General features: G+C 49.0%; 1 protein-coding gene across 9 annotated transcripts in view; it reads right to left on the reverse strand.

The window, feature by feature from the left end:
- Window positions 1-4,183: 4,183 nt before the first annotated feature.
- Window positions 4,184-19,075, reverse strand: part of CASZ1 (castor zinc finger 1) — a 193,268-nt gene continuing 178,376 nt past the window's right edge. For 8 of the 9 annotated variants that reach the window (XM_072917497.1, XM_072917494.1, XM_072917496.1 and 5 more), the window contains 8 exons: window positions 18,623-18,745; window positions 17,805-18,140; window positions 16,906-17,104; window positions 16,199-16,370; window positions 15,315-15,463; window positions 14,800-15,034; window positions 13,119-13,412; window positions 4,184-9,993 (listed from right to left, as the gene is read on the reverse strand). In XM_072917497.1, coding sequence (XP_072773598.1) covers window positions 8,738-9,993; window positions 13,119-13,412; window positions 14,800-15,034; window positions 15,315-15,463; window positions 16,199-16,370; window positions 16,906-17,104; window positions 17,805-18,140; window positions 18,623-18,745 — 2,764 coding nt within the window. In that variant the 3' untranslated portion in view covers window positions 4,184-8,737. The remainder of the gene's footprint in view (window positions 9,994-13,118; window positions 13,413-14,799; window positions 15,035-15,314; window positions 15,464-16,198; window positions 16,371-16,905; window positions 17,105-17,804; window positions 18,141-18,622; window positions 18,746-19,075) is intronic. The other variant, XM_030289236.4, reaches the window with a different exon arrangement.

Here is a 19,075-nt window from a genome sequence, read left to right on the forward strand (position 1 = left end):
ACACATGATGGTAGAAAATACTGGCTGACAGACACAGAGCTGTGACCAGACAAGTGCTGAGAAAGGCACCTTTGGGACAGATGTTGTGCAAGGTCCTGCAGCTTGTACAACCCCCAGCCCCACGAACTCTGTGCCCCGGAGTGAGAGCCCCAGCCCTGTTCTGGCTGTGCAGGTGTGGGTGAGGAGCTGCCCAGCACCTCAGCCTGCCCTGGGACACACACTCTGCCCTTTCCTTGCTGCAGCCTGGGTTCCTCTGGCAAGTAAGAGCTCTGTTCTCTGTTCTTTCTTCATTTTGTCTTTGGTAGAGGGAAGGTTTGCTGAAGGTCCACCCTGGTGTGTGCTGCTGGAAAAAAGTGTGGAGAAGCCCAGGCGGTGTCTGCTCCATTGCTGGCATTTGCAGTACTTGCTGCAGGAACAGGGGCTCCTTGCTTTTCCTCTGCTGGGGCAGGGCTGAGCTCGGGGAAAACAAAGGCTCAGGCAGCAGCTCCAGGCTCAGGCAGCAAACCTGTTTTGTTAAAGTCAAGGTCTCCATGCTTGATTAAACCCTCCAGCAGCAGGCTGTGGAGATCCAAGTGTTTGCCAAGGGCTTTGACACAGGAAGCTCTGGAAGGTCTTTTCTGTGTGGTGGTCCTTTGTGTTAAGCACAAATTGTTTGTGCTTGATGACCCTGCACACCAAAAACTGATGATGAGCTTGAGCTGGGAGTTTTCCAGCTCCCATACCATTGGGCGCTGTGCAAGTGCAAAGCAAAAGAAGGGCTTGATCTCCAGGGATTGTAAACATAAATAAAGGGGTGCTGGAAGGTGAAACAAGGGAAATTATTTACCTAAAGGTACAGGAGAGAGCTTCCAGCTTTCTTCATTTTCCCTTTTACTGTTTATCCCCAGACTGTGCTGCTTCTTCAGGAGTCAGCCTGGATGGGCACCTTTGGAGCTGTGTCCATGTATTATGCTGGTGAAAGGGTGGCTCTCATCACTTCTTACACTCTTAGAAAGAGTATTAAAAAATGGAAATGTACTTAGGGTGAGTTTTGGGGTATCAGAGAAGAGGGAAGATGGAGATCAAGGCCCAACTTCTCCACTTGCTGTGCAGTACAAGCTGCATGCTTTTAGATTGAGGGGCTGGCATGGTCTGTCCCAGATCAGGGAAAAAAACAATCCCATCCCCAAAAGGGAGCAAGCACTAACCTAATAAAGGCACCAGCTGGACGAAGGGAAAACCATCTCTTTGGAGAAAAAAAAAAACCAAAACCCAACCTCCTTTCTTTAGAAAAATAATATATTTCATCCAAATAAGGTAAAAATATTTGAAATGGGGCAGAAGTGAGCACTAGGCAGCATCTGTCAGGCCCTTTCTGAAAAGGGGAAGATTATTAAAACTCAATTACAATTTATTTCTGTAAAGTGTCTTTCAGGCTAAAAATCTCCCCGAATGCTTTGCAAGGACTGCTCAGGGATTACTTACAGTATGGAGCCTCCTGAACAACACCCTGGTTTTTTACCAGGCCCCCCTTTTCTGCATCTGCTGAAGGAATTCATCCTTCAGAGTTCTATTTTGCTTCTTCTATGTTTGTGCAAGTAATGAGAGATGTTTTATGATGCTGGCTGCAAGAACAGCCTGAAGAGGAATAGGAGAGTGACACTATATTTTTATTGCTTTAGGTAGAATATTTGCTTTTCTTTGGGACTGTGTCTCCTGTGTGAGGAGGCGATTGGCTGGGTAGGGCTGATTCAGAGATTTGAGAAGTACAACTAGCTTGTTTGTTGCCTATTTTTTTCCTCTGGCTGTCACTTTGCTAGGCTGCTTGCCTGTGTCTCAGTCCCTTTGCTTGGCAAGGCTGTTCTGTGCAGCATCCTGCTCCTGTCCACCTTTCCCCTTCCCTCATGTCCATCTCCTCCTGCTCTTTCCTTTCCAACACTTCACAGACTGCTTCCAGCTTTGTACCTCTGCTTCTGGAGCTACTACTGGGGTTTTGTGTGTGCACAGCTAGAGTAACACCTGTCTAAAATTAATTTATTTAACTGATTTAATTAAACCAGAGCAAATTCTGGGCTGGACATTCTTCCATCTCTTTGAGCAGATTTGCTTTACTTAAACTGTTTCAACTTTGTGCATGCACCAAAATGGGTGCTGCTCTTTTCCTGTATAGATGAATTATTCCTCACTTTCTGCCCCCTGCACTGTCACCAGCAGGTTCCATCTCTGCTTACCTGTCTGCTTACCTGCCTGAGTTTTTGGCAGTAATATCAACACTTCATGCAGCAGGTTTTGGGTGTGAGGTGGAGCTTGGAACTCCCTCTTGCTTCATAGTCTCTTCTGTTTGCTAGAACAAGTCTGGTGCAGCCTCAAATTGGAAAATCCCACAACTGCATCTCTTTCTTGCCTCCTTTTCCCCCCCAACTCTAAAAACTGCAGGCAGAACCTGCTGATCTGTGTGGGGAAATGGGGAAGTGTGGGGAATGCCCCTGGCAGTGGGTGTCCCCCCTTGTGCTGTGTGGAGGGGACGTGGAGGGGCTGCAGCTGTGCCAGCCCTGGGGAGCCTCTGCACAGAGCTGTGTGAGGGCACAGCAGGGACATTGGTGCTGGACCTGTGCTTGTGGGTGCCCTTCCCCAGTGGTGACCTGCAGGGACAGCACGTGCCTCTGCATGAAGGCGCTCGCTTCCCTCCGAGGGCAGACGGGCTCTGGCCGCACACCAAGTGTCTCCCTGGTGCCCAGTTCAGTGCCACTTGCAGAGCTCTGGCTGCAGGCAGAGCCTGGCCATGGCCTGGCATCCCAGGAGGGTCCCTGGGGCTCGGGGCAGGGGCTGCTGGCTGCCACTGCCCTGTGGGGAGGGAGCGAAGGGGGCAGGAACAGCTCTGTCTGCCTGTCAGATAAATCTTCAGCTGTTTACTTAAATCCTCAGTGTTTCTTCATTTGTTTGTTTAAGAGTTTTCCTGCCAAAAAAGAGCAAAAGGAGGAAGGGAAGCTGCCTCCATTGGCCACCCTTCCTCAGCTAGGATGGGCCTGGGGCACTTCACGGGCGAGAGCAGGACTGGGGCGAGGATACCCTGCCTTGCTCTGGGAAGATGACGGGATCTGCTTCAGCTTGGACCATGTTCCATCTCCTGAGCAATGCCTGACCCTGCAAGGGAAGTGTCTGAGGGACTCCAGTGAGCCCAGGGCTGGCATGAAGAACTTGTCATCCCTTCCAGCACCTCCTTTACCTACAAATGCTCACTGCCTTTTTTCCCTCACAGGGAGGAATTGTTTTTTGGAATTGTGTTTTGCAGGTAGGAATTGCAGGTTTTGTCAGCTTTCAGGTACTGGTGGAATCTATTCATGACAGCAGAGACCCCAAAGGTGAGGGCTGAAGCCTGAGTGATGGATTTCCATGTGGCTGGCTGACACAGGGGACTCAAAGACTATTACTTGAGGTATCAAAGTACAATAGCAGCAGCAACTGCCCCGTTTTTGTCTTGACGTTAAAACAAGTGACCTTGCCTGGTGTCTGCTGCTTCCCAGGGCTCACCAGGTGCAGGGGGTGGATGCAGGGCTGTGGGTGCAGGGCTGTGGGTGCAGGGTTGTGGTGCAAGACTGCACTCTCACCACCTGCAAGGGCTTGGAACAAATGCAATAGTGAGACTTTGATTTGTTCAACTTGCAGCTTCTCCCACAGCTTAGTCATTCTTTTATGAAGTCCAGTCAGAGTCCCTCTGAGAAAAATCAGGTTCCAGAAAAGCTTTCCAGCAATGAATTGTGTTCGTGTCCCCTGTCCCCACCTGGAAACAAGGCCATTTCAATAGTCCATGTGCTGTGGGCAGAGCTCCAGTGAGAACAAACCTCTGGGCTCCAGGGTTGGATTAGGAGCATGTTCAGATAATGACATCTGAAAACAGGATGGCAGGGAGCTGCAGCAGAGCAAGGAGGGGGCTTTGAAAGAGAGAGGAGTCTAATCCTCTCTGCTAATAAGGAGGCAGCTGCTGCCAGTGCATCAGGCTTGGCAGGCGCTGCTCGCTGCTCCTGGGTTCTCTGAGGATGGCAGAGAGGCACAAGGACCACAGAGCTGCTTCCCTGTGCCCGGGGAAGAGCCACAGGGGAAGGGTAAAACAGGAACATTCTGACGTGCAGGTACTGCACGGTGCCGGTCCTGCCCAGTCATTCAACCACTCCTCAAGCAAGAAGACAACTTGATCGCTTAAAACTTTGGGGTTTTTTTTTCCAGTTTTTATTGAGTGAAAATGTCAAACCTTGCATCAGTCATGCAAAAAAAAAAAAAAAATCAAATAAATAAAACACATATATTAAATTTCTAATAGCACTAAATTCAAGTGGAAAAATATTCAGTTCTTAATAACGCAGGTGCTGAAGAGACCAGATTCAAGTAAATCAGAGCACACCATCCTGTTTAGGGTGTTTTTTTCACTTTCTGCATTTTTGTCTCAAAACCTATATATATATCTATATATCTATATATATGTATATACATATAGATATATACACACACACATATATATGTGCATACATATTATTTTTATATTTATATATATACACATACATATTTATAAAACATTAAAAAGAGCATTGGTGGTTCAAGCATTTATTTTCCCCCCTCCCCCATGGAAAGAAAAAAAAAACAACAACAAAACAAAATAAAATTACACATTTAAAATTCAAAATGAGCTAGCAATGGCTTATAGTCCTAGTGTGCAATATGGATATTACAAAAGGCTAGAATCCTCCCTCATTGTCTTTTTTTTTAAATTTTTGTTTTTTAAAGTTGGTTTTTTTTGCTACATTGGAAAATTTTTTTAAAATTTTTTTTTTCTTTACAAAATTCCTTCCACGCAGACTTTAATCCAGCTGAGTTTGTGGCTAGCATGAACAATCTAGTCAATAGTTTTTATTTAATTTTTTTGCTCTTCAGCAGTGAATGGTAGCAGAATCAGGAGGGTCCATCTCAAGGTTCATTATTGTTTGGTTTTTATCTTGTTTTGGACAAAACAGTTCCATTTCCTCTCTCCTCTTTCCTCTTCTTAGAGAGCCAGTTGAATCTCCCTCTCTTTCTCTGGTCATTCTTTAGACAGTCCCACTGATATGAGAGCTTGGAATGACAAACCACCTGCTCTGACGGGTGTTGGGCTGTTGAGGCCCTTGTTCAGAAAAGCACTTAAGCTCGGGCTTAAACCTGGGCCCACTCAGAGTCTTCTGCTTAAGGGTTTTGCTGAATTAAAGCCTGAACATGGCAGAATAAAAAGTCGGGTTCAACTTTCTTTTGTTGTTGTTGCAAACAGAGACAGTGTAGGAGTTACAGAAGCAGGACTGGTGAGGACGGGGTCAGGCTGGCCGGGTGGCCGCTGTCCTGCCAGGCCCTGACCTCTGGGGTCAGCCCTGCTCGGGGGTCACCTCCAGCAGTGGCAGAGAACTCTCACTCCTGCACCAGCTCCGCCAGAAGAGGTGACAGAAGTCTGGGAGAAGGGCTGAGGTGTTAGGGAGGAGTAGGGTGCCTGGGGGGAGAAAATGGTGTGCATAGATAAACTGGGGCCCTTCTGGCACACTCAGCCCCACGGGACGAGGGACACGGCCCCGTGCGGGCGGCTCCGGGCGCAGCGGCCGCGGGGAGTCCTGTCCAGCCCTGCAGAGCCACTGGACACCTCTCACCCCTCCCTCCACACACTTCTGCCCTCCCCGCTGCTGTGCAGTGACTCGGGCCTGGAGCTGCTGAGATGTGACCGGGAGAGGTGAGACAAGTGTCACAGTGCAGGTTCCCAGCTCCCACGAGGAGCAGGGACACGAGTGGCCCGAGGAAGCCCTCTGCTTGCCCCTGGCACCAGCTCCGTGTGCCCGGGCAGGACACGCTGCCAGGAGGGCTCAGTCCTGCTCCCACAGTCACTGACAGATCCTGTTGGTTCTGGCGGTACAAAATCATCACATCTGCTTTGCAAGATGTGGCTTGTGTTAATCCAAGGATTCCTCCTGGAGCCCATCACCATACTATCTAAGTAGCTGAACACAGGGAAAATGTACAAGTACAGAACCTGCAGCAAATGCTACTAAAGTAAAATCTTTTTGCCCCATCCCATTTTGAGAAATTCCAGGGCATCATTTTATCTCTCTGCCCCAGGAATGTGAGCTTCATTCCATTCAAGAATGGGGTTGTGCTAGGAAAAACACAGCTGAGGGTAGGGGATATACCAAACAAAACAAAAACAAACAAACAACAAAAAAAACCCCCTATAAAAATAAAAGCCACACAAATAGCTGATAGAGGAAAAGAACTCCAAAGAATTAAATAAACTACAAACTAGTGATAATATTTCATTTGTTTTCATTTGTTTCATCTCTACAAAATTCAAGTTAGAGTTCGGAATCGTGCAGGTCCGGTCAGTGCTGGGAGTGTGAAGTCAGCCTCAAATCACAGCATTAAGGCCCCCCCTCCCCTGCCACCCCTACAAACATACACTACATTGAAAGAGAGAAAAAAAAAAGGGGGGGAAAAAGGAGAGAGAAAAAAAAAAAAGGAGAAAAAAAATTGCACACAATTAACCATATGTAAGGGCTATCCAGAAGGCAGGTGACACCTCCCCCTCCACCCCTCGGCATTGGTGGTTTCTCTTTTGTTCTATATATAGTAATAACCTTTACAGGAAAAATACTGTACAACTTTTTTTTTTTCCTTTCCTTTTGCAACATTAGCTGAACATTCTGTCCCCACATTTACACAGCTGAGCTGCTTGTTTATAAATCAGACCTGATCTGCACCAGTTCCTTAGGGAAATAACCAAAAAAAAAAGCCTTTATCTGTTCAGGGTGAAAACAAATCCTGGGGATCCCTTAGAGCTGAAGTGCTCATGGAGCTGAGGAGGGGAGAGGGTGCCTGCATGGTATTAAAAAAAAAAAAAAATAAATTTTTTTTTCTTTTTTAAAAGGACAAAGCTCAGACTAATCTGGTTTACTTTAAAACTGGCACCAAAATAACTATCAGAACTAACTCATACTAGTCCTTCTGGTGCCCTGGTGTGTGTAGAGCCCTTTCAGGCTCAGGCAAGGGTTTGGGGTCAAACAGCTGCTGTGGCACCTGCCGGAGTCCGGGACAGTGTCCTGTAGTGTGTGTGCCCAGGCCGGGCCGGGAGAAGGTAGCGGGAAGAGCGGGAGCAGGGGAAGCCCAGGCTGCTGGAGGAACCAGGTGGGTTCAGCTGCTCCTGCAGTGCCAGGGGGAGAGGAGGGCCCGGACCTGCAGCAGCACCGGGGTCAGGCCCTGCGCCCCAGCACCGCAGCAGCAGGTCCTGGTCCCTGCCCGGCCCAGGGCTGTCCCTGCCCGGCCCAGGGCTGTCCCTGCCCGGCCCAGGGCTGTCCCTGTTTGGCCCAGGGCTGTCCCTGCCCGGCCCAGGGCTGTCCCTGCCCGGCCCAGGGCTGTCCCTGCCCGGCCCAGGGCTGTCCCTGCCCGGCCCAGGGCTGTCCCTGCCTGGCCCAGGCTGAGCAGACACCCCGGCGGGCTCAGAGCCCTGCCAGCATCACCTGAGATCTGTGTCTGTCACACAGCGGCGTGTCTGCAGCGCAGGGCTCGGAGCAGGGCTGGCAGCTGGCACCGTCCTGGTCCCGCTGCTGGGGCAGAGCAGGGCCCTTTCCCAGGGCGGCTTTGGTGACCAGGACGCTCCTGGGCGAGCTCGGTGCTCCCTGTGCTGTGCCACGGGGCAGGGGCAGCTCACGGCCTCCTGAGATGGGGACACTGAAGCACCACAAAAACGCCTCACCCTCCGCAGAGAGGAAGCACCTGGGGGTTGGGATGAGATGGAACTGGTTGGCAGAGTAACCCCAGTCCTCCAGTGTGACTGACAGACCCTTTAAACTGCCTGCTGTGTTCTTCCCAGGTTACTTCAGCTAAATCCCTACAGTCAGAACAGCAGGGATGAGGAGAGGTGTCCTACAGAGAAAGTGTAGACTGAGAAAGTTTTACAATATAAATAGCATTCAAAATTATTATCATTAACAGTCAAAAGGATCTGGAAGAACAGAGGAGTGTCCCATTCCCACCCCTGCTCATTCATTAATGCATCCTCATTTATGTGACAATAAATACCCACTCCCACCCTGGCTGTCTGATGCCATTTAATGCTGGAGAAAGAAGGGGGAAGGGTGGAGAGAGAGAGAGCACACTCCTCACCCCCTCCTTCCCACTGGCAAAAGCTGAGCTACTTGTCTTTGTGACACCAATTCCTTTAATTTTATATATATGTGTGTGTGTACATTATATAGAGAGACACACACACAAATATATATTTCTAAAATTCATTACCTCTTGTTCCCACCCACCCCCCTCCAAGAAGTGGAGATTATTATTATTATCGTACAACTGAAAACATGGAAAAATAAAACCCAGAAAGAAAATTGGGGGGATAGAGCCCCACCCATAAAAAAGGGTCCCCAGATGGGCACAGGCCCCACGCACCGTGCAGGGAGCAAGGAAAAGTAGTGGGTACCCTCAGGGTTCGTGTCCATAGAAAGGGTGTTTTTTGCTGCATCCTGCCCCCTTGTTCTGGGATCTGTAGAATGGAGTGATGCAGCACCAGTCCTGCTGCGAACCGATCTCTTCTGGGGCCTGGGGAGGAGCAGGGGTTTCCTTCCTTCCTCTCTCTCACTTGTGGCACAGAGTTTGTTTTTCATTTGCCATCCCCATCTTTGTTCTTGCCTTACACGGGGTCCTCTTAGTAAATCTGTGTAAGAGAAAAACCAAACCACTGCCGTTGCTGTCTCTAGGATTAAGGAGAAGCTGCTGGAGCTGTGGTGGAGGCTGAGGCAGCAGCTGGAGCTGGAGCAGGGGCAGGAGCTGGGGCTGGAGTGAGGGCTGGCTCGCCCTGTGGCCTGGAAGCATCGCCATGGTCTGTGGAAGAAGCACCCTCCTCTGGTTCTCCATCTTCTTTAGTGGCCAGGCCTTCAGGGTCCGGCAGCGATTCTTCAGAATCTGTGTTCAGGTCTTCCTCCTCCTCGTCCTCCTCATCATCGTCATCGTCATCCTCCTCTTCATCATCCTCCTCTTCTTCATTCATCTCCTCCTCATCGTCCTCTTCATCCTCTTGGGAAGAGTCGTCCTCATCCTCCCCGTCCCTGGAGCCCGGTGCCCCCGCGCTCCTCTCCGGCGGCGCGGTCCCGGCTCTGCTCGGGGCCGGGCCCTCGGTGGCCTCCGCCTGCTTCTTGCTGAGGTCCAGGGAGTCACTGAGGCCCACGCCCGCCGCGTTCTGCAGGAAGAAGAGGGAGCTGTTGTTGTCAGTGCTGAGGTTGAGCGAACTGTCCAGGTTGATGGAAGAGTTCTGGATATCGTACTCAAGAGTGGAGTGGGCGAGGCCCTCGGGGCCGGGAGAGATGGCAGGCAGCTCCCCTCGCTCCTGCTTCTCGTGTTTGCGCTTGTGAGAGTCCATCTGAGACATGCCCACCACCGTGTGTTTGCAGCCGGGGTAGGTGCAGTGGAAGTGGGAGCATTTGAGTTTGTACTTGCAGTCAGGCACCTCGCAGTCCACGCTGGAGCTGAACTGGCAGAAGCCGGCGGCGCTGATGACGTCCTGCTTGCCGTGGTGCTTGCGGTGCGCTGTCACCTTGGTGCTGTCAGTGCAGCGGAAGCCGCAGCGCAGACAGTGGAAGTGTGTGCTATTGCCAGAGAACTGACAGTCTGGGAAGTTACAGCTCAGCGAAGACTTGAAGCGTTTGAAATCATCCAATACCAGGTTGTCGACGCGGTCGTGGTGCTGGGCGTGCTTATACATGTGGGTACGGCCACAGAACTTGTAGCCACAGTTCTCCCGTGTGCAGTGGTAGTGGGTAACCTTGAGAGAGAACTGGCAGCTGGAGTCCTTGCAGTCCTCGTAGAGGTCATAGCGCCGAAACCCCTCCAGCATCATCCCTTCGTCCAGCATCTTGCGTGAGGACGCGGTCTTGCGGCGCTTGCCAAACGGGGACATGTCCTCAATAATCCAGAAACGCTTTTTGGCCCCCGAGGCAGTTGGCATAGTGATGGTGTTCCCTGAGGAGAGAAAGCGCAGAGCGGTGTTGCTGACAGCCAGGTCTCTCCTCTCCCAGCCGTCCTGGCAAGCCCTGGATTTGCCAAGGCACAGTGCTGCAACTGTTCCCACCCGGCAGCTCGTCCCTCGAGCTCTCAGTGAGCCTCAGCTCCAGGATCATGGGCCCGCTGATGCCTGCTGGACATCACTTCCTCACTTGCCAGCATATCCTGCCTTGTCTCCGACTGCTGCTCTGGCAAACCTGATCTTGTACAAATGTTAACTGTTGCTTCTCTGGTTTGCTACTTTCACTGCTTCTCCTGCTGCTTAATCTAATCTCTAGTCCCATTTTCCTCAAACCAGACTTTAATAGGGAGGAGCTGGCTTGTTCCAGTCCAAGGACTGAGGTGTGTTACTGTAGTTCACTGGGGGGGTAAAAGAGCTGCACTGTGCTAAAAGCTTCTACGTGTGCACTGCTTTCCCCTATCCACGCTCTTACAATACACCACAATTGCCAAGGCCAGGCAGGAAGTGAAGGAAGATCCCATGCGTGATTAAAACTGCAGGGGGGGGCTGTGGAATTTATAGAAACAGGATGGACTTTGGCCAGGAGACTGCAACATCCCTCACTGTAATGAGCCTACACATTACAATGAGTGCACTCAGAAAGACAGATGGACAGATGTTCAACGGGGCTAATTCTCATCATCACTAGCCAGTGGACTCAGAGAAAATACCAGCCCTGCAGCATTCCCTTGGGTCTCAAAAATTCCATGATGCCCCAGTATAAAGAAAGATCCCTCATCTATCTTCCACTTTGATTCCAGGGCCAGCATAACTGGCTAGTGCTCATGTCCCCTAGGATCACTGACATCAAGGACCTCCATCTATCTATTAACTTTTTTCCTTCTCTGCTTGCTGTTTCCAGACTCAATCCACAAGCTCCGGTATCAACATGCAGCACAGACAAGGTTGGAGGCAAGAATTTCTCACCAGGTGCAGAACTGTGAGTGTAATTAGAAATTACAGCTTTATAGTTTGCAACTAACACATACTTTTTTTTTTTTTTTTTTTTTTTTTAACTCTTGCTGCTGAAACAGGTATCACAGGTGACGACCCCTCAGGGACAGCCCTTCAACCACTGAGGGAAACCTCCCACGCTCCCAGTGGCAGTGGAACCTCCTCTCCCACATGGCTGGGCTGTACAGTTTGTGGGATAAGCAAAGAACAGAGGCTTTTCTACACCACTTGTTGTGGCTCTTGTGCTCAGCTCAGGACACCAGCTCAGGCCTTGTGTCACTCATCCATGGTGAGGCCATTGGAGTGATGTGGTGCAACTGCATGCTAAGGCTGATTTAACCAGCTACCAGTGAAAGAATAACTTTCTGTCACTGGAGATTTGAAATTGGCAGGCTCTTAACTACAGAATCTGTGACCAATTTGCTCTCTGCTCCCCCCTAAACATCTGGTATTTCATCTGGTATTGAAAAATCCAGTTCTCCACTCCCAGCCAACTCATGTAAGTGCAGTGGTGCCTGGACAAATTGCTGCCGCTCAGATTAACTCCTTTTAATAAAATTACAGCCAAACCATCAAGTCTCTTAGCATTAATTACTTAATGCTCATATTGTCTGTCTTTGGACGGGAATATGGGATAACCCATCTTAAAGAAAAGACTCTGGATGGGAAATAACTAGAATTTAAATTTTACCTGTTTAAAACTCTATACCTACACAGCTTTTAAAATAGTTCAAACAGATGTGCTTAAAACTTTAGCTGAAAACCAATTTTGTTTTCTCATACAGGTAAAGTTTTGGAGTAAGGGCATAATAAAGAGAGATGACACTTTGGTGCACTCTCCTCTTTTGCCAACATTCAGTTCCTGCACCCTGTAAAAGATTACAAGCCTCAGTGGATGTGATCCCTGCCAAATCCCAGTGGTAAGTGTCTTCCATAAGGTTATTTCTTTAACCACTAATATTGTAAGCATTCATCGAACCATACCAAGGTAAAAACTAAAGACACAAAAATATTTGATTAGAGGAAGCACAGCATAAGGTTAAAATGTTTCAGGCTGCATGCAGTTCAGTTAAAAAAGAAGCAAAGATAGTTTCTTGTGAATTTTGTTAATTGGCACACACTCCTCTGGACAAGGCAAGGATCCTTCTGCCAAGTCCCTTGAGAAAAACCTATGAACTGGAGTTGGAAACCTGTGAGTTGGTGCTCCAGCCATACTCCCCACCTTTGACCTTGGATTTACATATTACTGCAACTGACAGGAAGAATGACTGGGACATTTGTAGGCTGCCAGAAGCCTCATAATTGTGAGCTTAAAGCACAAAGATGTCCTTAATTAACTAGAAAAGAGCTAGGAGTTGGGAAAAGAAGCCAAAAATGAGACACACCCTAAAAGCCATTCCCAGATGGAATGAGAATACCCAGCCTGAGACATCTCTGATCTTAGTCACACATGGGAATCATGGCAGCTTAAAACTGAAATCTGTATTTTCTGCAGCTGATTAGAGCCTTGGTAAGTAATGACTTTGAGAAACGGCTCAACCTTCTGATGATGACATTATGTGACACTGCCTGTACTTCACTCCCCATCCTGGGAAGGCACCCTTGAACTTTGTGGCTTCCTATGGAGTTTGCAAGATCAGCTAAAACACAGGACCTGGGTACCTCATCAGACATTCACCTGCTGACATGTGTGCAGCACACTATGGCAGGCACTGGTTTGGGTGGCCTGCAAGATCTGACCAAGAAATCCAAGTCCCATTCATGCCACATGAGCGAAAGTTTGCTCTGTGGCCACTTTGAGGTTACCAAGACACTGAAAATGCATGTTAACTGTGGGTTTTGTTAGGTTTTTCTCACAGTTAGAAATTGGTGGCAATTGCTCTCAGTTGAATAACTGAGACCAAATGTCTATGAATGATTTGCTGTGGTTTGTGTTTGTTTTTTGGCTGTGGTTACTGTGTCAGCAAGGAAAAGGAGCAGGCATTGATGGGCCCTTGGGTGACATTTGCTAAGGCACAGAGTGACCTTTGCTGCTCTACCCACCCAAAGGTGCAGAGCAAAACCATGGGCAGGGTGAGTGGGGACAGAGCTGGGCACAGGACATGGAGAGAAAGCAAAGAAGTGTTACCTGCAGCATCCTGCACTAAGGGAACGTCACTTTTTACTGGAGTTGGAGTGGCAATGATGGGCGAGAACCCAGCGGTGCTGGCGGCAGGCATGACAATGCCTCTGCTGGCTCCCAGAGTGGCACTGAGCAGGGAGTACGAGAGACAAGATGGAGAGAAGAGGTAGGGCAGGGTGGGGAGGGGAGACCTAAGCAGGGCTTGTGAGAAAGATGGAGGCAGAGATGGTGGTGGAGGTTGTGGTGCAGTGTGGGTGGCATCATCGGCAGCAGCAGTAGCAGTAGAAGGAACCAGGCAGCCTGGAGAATGTGGAGAGAAAAAAAGCAGAAAAAAAAGGAAAAAAAAAAGAAAAGAAAAAAACAATAAAACAAAACAAAACCAACCAAAAAACAAAAAACCAACAAAACAAGAAACAAAAGAACTGAAATGAGAACCCAAGAGCAAAAGCAATACGATGAAAATGGAAAATACATTCACAAATGTATGAAACAGAACTGCAACAGAGAAGAAACAGAAGGTGAGGAATTGACAGCACCAGGAAGAGGAGAGCTGTCTCTGCAGGAGTTAAAGTGGCTTAATGGTATAGGGGAAGAGACACAGGCTTTCAGGCAGGAATTCTGGATTCCTTTGGTCATTCTGGTCCTTGTTCATCTATAGGGTTGTTCCTGCTTCAGTTAACAGCTGTAAGGGTGCTCTGGCACTTGGGGCAGGTGGAGCTGCTCCCTGCCTGGAGAGCAGTGGGGGACATTCCCTGGCACTTGGGCCACTACTGGCACAGAAGAGTGTGCCAGGAACCACTGCCCCACCAGAACCCTCTGGAGGTGCCATGGGGCAGTGCCATGACCAGCAGTGCTCCTGCAGTGGGACTGCTGTGATGGCCTTTAACCGGGGTGGGGGAAGAAAACCAGGAACATATGTATGGAATTAAAGCAAACTGAGGCAGCCTGTGCAGAATATCCCACTAAACCCTGGGAAGGTACAGCTGAGAGATCCCTGGTCATCACTGTACGATGGCAGAATTCCTACCAGGTGTCTGACTCCTGAGGAGTTGACCCTGCAATGCAGGGCAGGGGGAGATGGCTCTGCCTGATCCTGGCAAACAGGGCAGGAACTTAATTTCCAAAAGAGGAGATGAAGGGGGTCTGCTCCGTGGAACTGCACAAAGTGGAACAAGAGTTTCTGGGTGAGGAAGGGAGCTCAGTGAGCTGCTTTTCGATGCTGCTTTCTGATGATGTGATAGGTTTTATCCCCTGTGTATGTCAATCTGCTGTTGTACTTCACCAGAACAATAAAGTACCTGACTTTGGATGCTGCTTGAGAAAATACAAAGAGGTACTAGAGAAAATTCCAAGTACAGAAGGGGCCCACAGCTCCTTTTTTCTATTTTTTTTTGTTTTGTTTTTTAAAGTCAACTATTAAAATATACCCAACTCCAAGACCCAGGATAAAAACCTCTCTTCATGGGAGGAAAAGGGTATGCTTCTAAGTTCCTGGATGCTTGATGTGTATATTTTGATGGACCCCTTCTCTCAGGTGCTGGAGAGAGCTGGGTTAGTGTGAGGCACTACTGAAGTTGGCACAGTGTGTATTTTAAGGTGCAGCTGTCCCTTGGCCTCTTTTTATGAGTTTATCTCCCAGGAGAGCAGGCAACTGATGATCCATTTCACACACCCCCTTCTCCCTTACCTGCTGATGTACTTTCATTGCCCACTGGAGTGCTGGAGCAGCTGCGGTCCATGTTGGAAGATTCAGAGGAGATGCCCCCAGGGCTGCAGCCAGTGTAATCCATGTACTCTTCTGTTTCAGTGTCCATCATGCTTGGGGGTCCCTGAAAGGAAGCTGGGGTTCCTGATGAGGCTGGGCTGGGTGCCATGCTGCCAACCTGGGGGAGATTTTCATTTCTTGGAGTGTGACCAATAACCTGCAGCAGCAAAACAGGACGGGGACTTTCACACCAAAAGCAAGACAGCAGGACCAAAACCTGTCTGCACGTTTATCTCCCTCTGCCACAGTTCATGAGGGACAGCTGGCACGTGCTGTTAGTGGAACCCAGTCACTGGGTACCCCACAGCCCAGCAGCACCCCCAGTGCAGACACACACCCCTCAGAGTCTGGGTACAGTGTTTTGGCACTGCATCAGCTCTGCAACCAAAGGGGCCAACACTGCCTCTGGATCTACAGCTTCAGCAACAAGGAGTTACCTGAGTAGGAACACGATCAAAGTTCTTCCCCAGCATCCTTCTCATGTGCTTCCTGGCATGGGATGTCATCTGGTGCTTGAGCAGGAAGGAGAACTGGCAGCCCTCTCGGATGCAGTGGAAGTGGCTGTTCACCTGGTTGTATTTGCAACCTGAAGACACAAAACCCACACTCAAGTTGCACATGAAGGTTCTGAGAGGGAGCAGGACCAGAGGGAAGATGATCGGGCAGAATGTAATCAGTGGTCATGGGTTATTCAGGAACAGTCTTGAATGAAAAAAACCCAAACTCACAATCTACTGCCTGCTGAGCAACTGCAACTGCAAGTGTACAGAGATCTACGACCTCAGCCTAGTCCCACCCCTCGTCCCTGTATCATAGAAGCTACAATCCAAATACACACTCATAATTAGACTGGAAATGAAAACTTTTTCCCCTCTAACTGTGCTCTCAGAAAAGCAGTCTCATATCACCTCTAGCTCTGTACAGTGTGTGCACTCTGGTCAGACAGGAATGAGCCAGGAAGTGTTTCTTGCCACTCCAAAACTGTTGTGCAATAGGGTCAGCTACTGAACAACAAGCAATTCATATGGGTTCTGGCATCCAGCACTTCACACGTTCTGCTCCTTGTGGCCACAGCCAGGCGTGCACAAACCATTGAAGGACAACCCCAGACAGCCACGCTGTACAGCTGATAAACAGTGGCTTGTCACAGTTCAAACACAGCTACATCAGTGATCAGGATCTGCTGTTTCCCATCCTCCCTTGGCCATATGCACAGAGGTAGAGACCTACAGACAGGCTCACTTGTACTTATTTATCTACATCCATCCACCTTTACTTATGGACACGGGACACACCACATGAGAAACGGAGCACAGCTCACCCAGTCTGCCACATTCTTCCCGCTTGGTAAAATACTTGAAGCCGTTGGCTGCCCTTCTCTCTGCCTTCTCATGCTTTTTCACGTGCCAGGGCAGCTTGGTGGTGATGTTAGTCACGAAGTAGCAGCCGGGACGCAGACAGTGGTAATGCCCTCGCATCCGGAATTCACAGTGCTGGAGGGGAGCACACAGGCACGGTGCTTTAGGCAGGTCTAAGACAATGCACTCTCAATTGCCTGCTACTAATGGTGCCCTTCTGATGTGTCAGAGGGGCCTGCACTGATACTCCAGATCCCATTTCATCTTCCACAACCTGCCATGCACCTTGTTCCCTCTCGAGTCTTTTTACACTGCTGTCGTGTGCTCTGTAATACACTATTCTACACTGAGATATCCCAAAGCTTACTCATGGCTTTCCCTGGATTCACCACAGATTCATCACAGATCTTTATTCTATTTCATCTAATGTCTCTCAGATTATTCTCATTCCCTTGTCCACTTCACCCGAGTCAAAAAACCACAAAAGCATCATGATTTCCCATTTGATAAAAACCAAATGTTTTTCCAGACCACGTAATTATGACTTCCACGGTTCTGCAGTAACGCCAAGAAAGCCACACACAGCTTGACTTCCTGCTGGAGATTCAGCAGGATCCTGCATCTCCTTCTCCCCAGTCCTGCCAGAACACTACTCTGGAATGGCTCTTACCTGGTTTGGACAGAGACACTGCAGGGAGTAGTAAGCAAACTGGTCTCGCACATTCACCAGATTATTGTTGGGGTTGATGTGGTCCAGGCAGTGGGATTCTGCTTTGCCAGAGGTTTTGCACACATACTTGCAGTTCCCAAAGAGACAGTGGAAGTGGAATTTGTTGGCGTACTTGCAGTCTGTTGCCAAGCAGGGATCACTGGAATACATCCAAAACCCAATCATCACCTTCACTCATTTCACACGTTTGTTTCTTTGCCAAGATTTAATTCAAGGGGAGCCCAGCTGAAGCCTCTGTTCCAAACATGGCCCACAGATTTCCCATAGCCACGTTCCTCTTCAGAGAAATTGAGGCTGGCTGAATTACTACAATTCCACCCAACTACTGCACTTTCTTGGTTAGGACTATTGGAACACAATGGGTTCTGTAGCTCTCGAGGGTCACTTTCCCAATTTAAAGTTAAAAGGAAAAACAACTCTTGAGTGTGCCCACTGCAGGGGCTTCCTCTGATCTGACAAAACCAGCACTGCCCCTCTCATCAGCTAATGGGTTTTGGTACCTTCCACCCCCCAGTCAGTGCATGAATTTCTGGCCCAATAACCTTTCATTGTCAAACACACTGCAAAGATACCTGTATACAAGGGATAAAACAGGGATCAGTGATAGATAGATCACCAAGTTTATTTATCTTCTAAACTCATGCCTAAAAGTGCTCTTAGATGCACTCAAAAACCTTAAAGCATTTCCTAGACCTCAGAGAAGTAAATTTTCTGTGAAGTCAAGCCCAGAGTACTTTCTAGACAGGTTTCTCAGTGGGTGAGCAGAAGTGTAGCATTGCAGCTCTGAGGAAAGATTGGCTGGGGAGGATAGAAGGAGGCAAATGGTAGCTAAAACTTACTTCTCCTGGAACTGAAGAAATCCAGGTTTGACCTGAGGCTTGGCATTCTCCAGAGAAGTCGTTGCCAAGGGTGAAGCTGCCAGGTTAGGCACTGATGCTGGGATCTGAGGCATCTGGGGTATGGTTGAAGCCAGCTGCTTCCAAGCAAGTAGTGTGGGAGCAGAGGGCATAGCAGCTGGAGCTGGAGTGGGCACGTCAAGGGCAGGAGCACTGGCCATGGTGGCAGAAGCAGCAGATGGTGATGAAGGGGCCAGTGAAGCCTTATTCTCAGGAGCAGTTGAGAAGGGAGACTCGGAGTTGCTTTTCACAGTTCCACCTTCAGTTCGGAAGTGAAAACTGCAAAACATGATACTAATTCAGACACAAATTCTTGGCCATTTCATGTAATTTGATTAAACACCAACAAGAATGTGGCAGGAGCCTGTAAACAAACTGGTGTGGATAAATCCTAAAAAGGGCTCTGCAGACTTTGAAGAGAAGGGAAATCCTTAGGATGGGTGGAGACAGGTGCCAAAGCATATTAAAATTAGAGAAACCCCAGAATCACTGCAGTCACTGAGATCAGCTGTGGGGCAGCTTCCCCCAGACATTTCCTACAGTGAACTGGAGGGAACCATCCAAAAGGAAAGACCAACCATGCTAGCAAATCTGCCTTAAAATTTGCAGCATCTCCTTCCCTACAATCCCTTCAGAGTCAGGCAAGTGAATGGCCACTGAAGGCCTTCACTTGGACATTGCAGTGCCTTTAAAAGGAACCTGGGGGTGTTGAGCTGCAGTGTGCACTGCAGAGCTTCCTCTGCCTCTGCTCTCCCACTCACTTGGCGTGCTTGATGGCTCCATCCAGGGTGCTGAAGAGGGCCCCGCACTCCTCCACCACACAGTGGAAATGCACCTTATGGAGAAAGTCACACTGGGCATCACAGAAATCCTTGGTGCCAAACCTGGCCAAAACAGACAAGCAGACATCTTAGGGAAGGCCCCAGGAGAGGAGTGGAGTTGGAACAGATTTTTTTTTTCAGTATTTTTCAATTCTATTAGCATTCCCACCAACAACAGTAATTCCAGATCCAGGATCCACCCGCCCCCTGCCCTGGACCAGGAGGGTGTCTCTCAGATGGGAGAGATGAAGCATCATCTAAGCAGCAATCAGCAATTACAGCCTGGACTGCAGAAATACTGCACAGCACCATCCCTGATGTACAGAACAACAACCCTGCCATGCACAGCCCAGAGCAAAACCCACCACGTTATCCAGGATATGTCTTGTGTTA

This window comes from Taeniopygia guttata, chromosome 21 (genome assembly GCF_048771995.1).
Source record: "Taeniopygia guttata chromosome 21, bTaeGut7.mat, whole genome shotgun sequence".
NCBI classification, from domain to species: Eukaryota; Metazoa; Chordata; class Aves; order Passeriformes; family Estrildidae; genus Taeniopygia; species Taeniopygia guttata.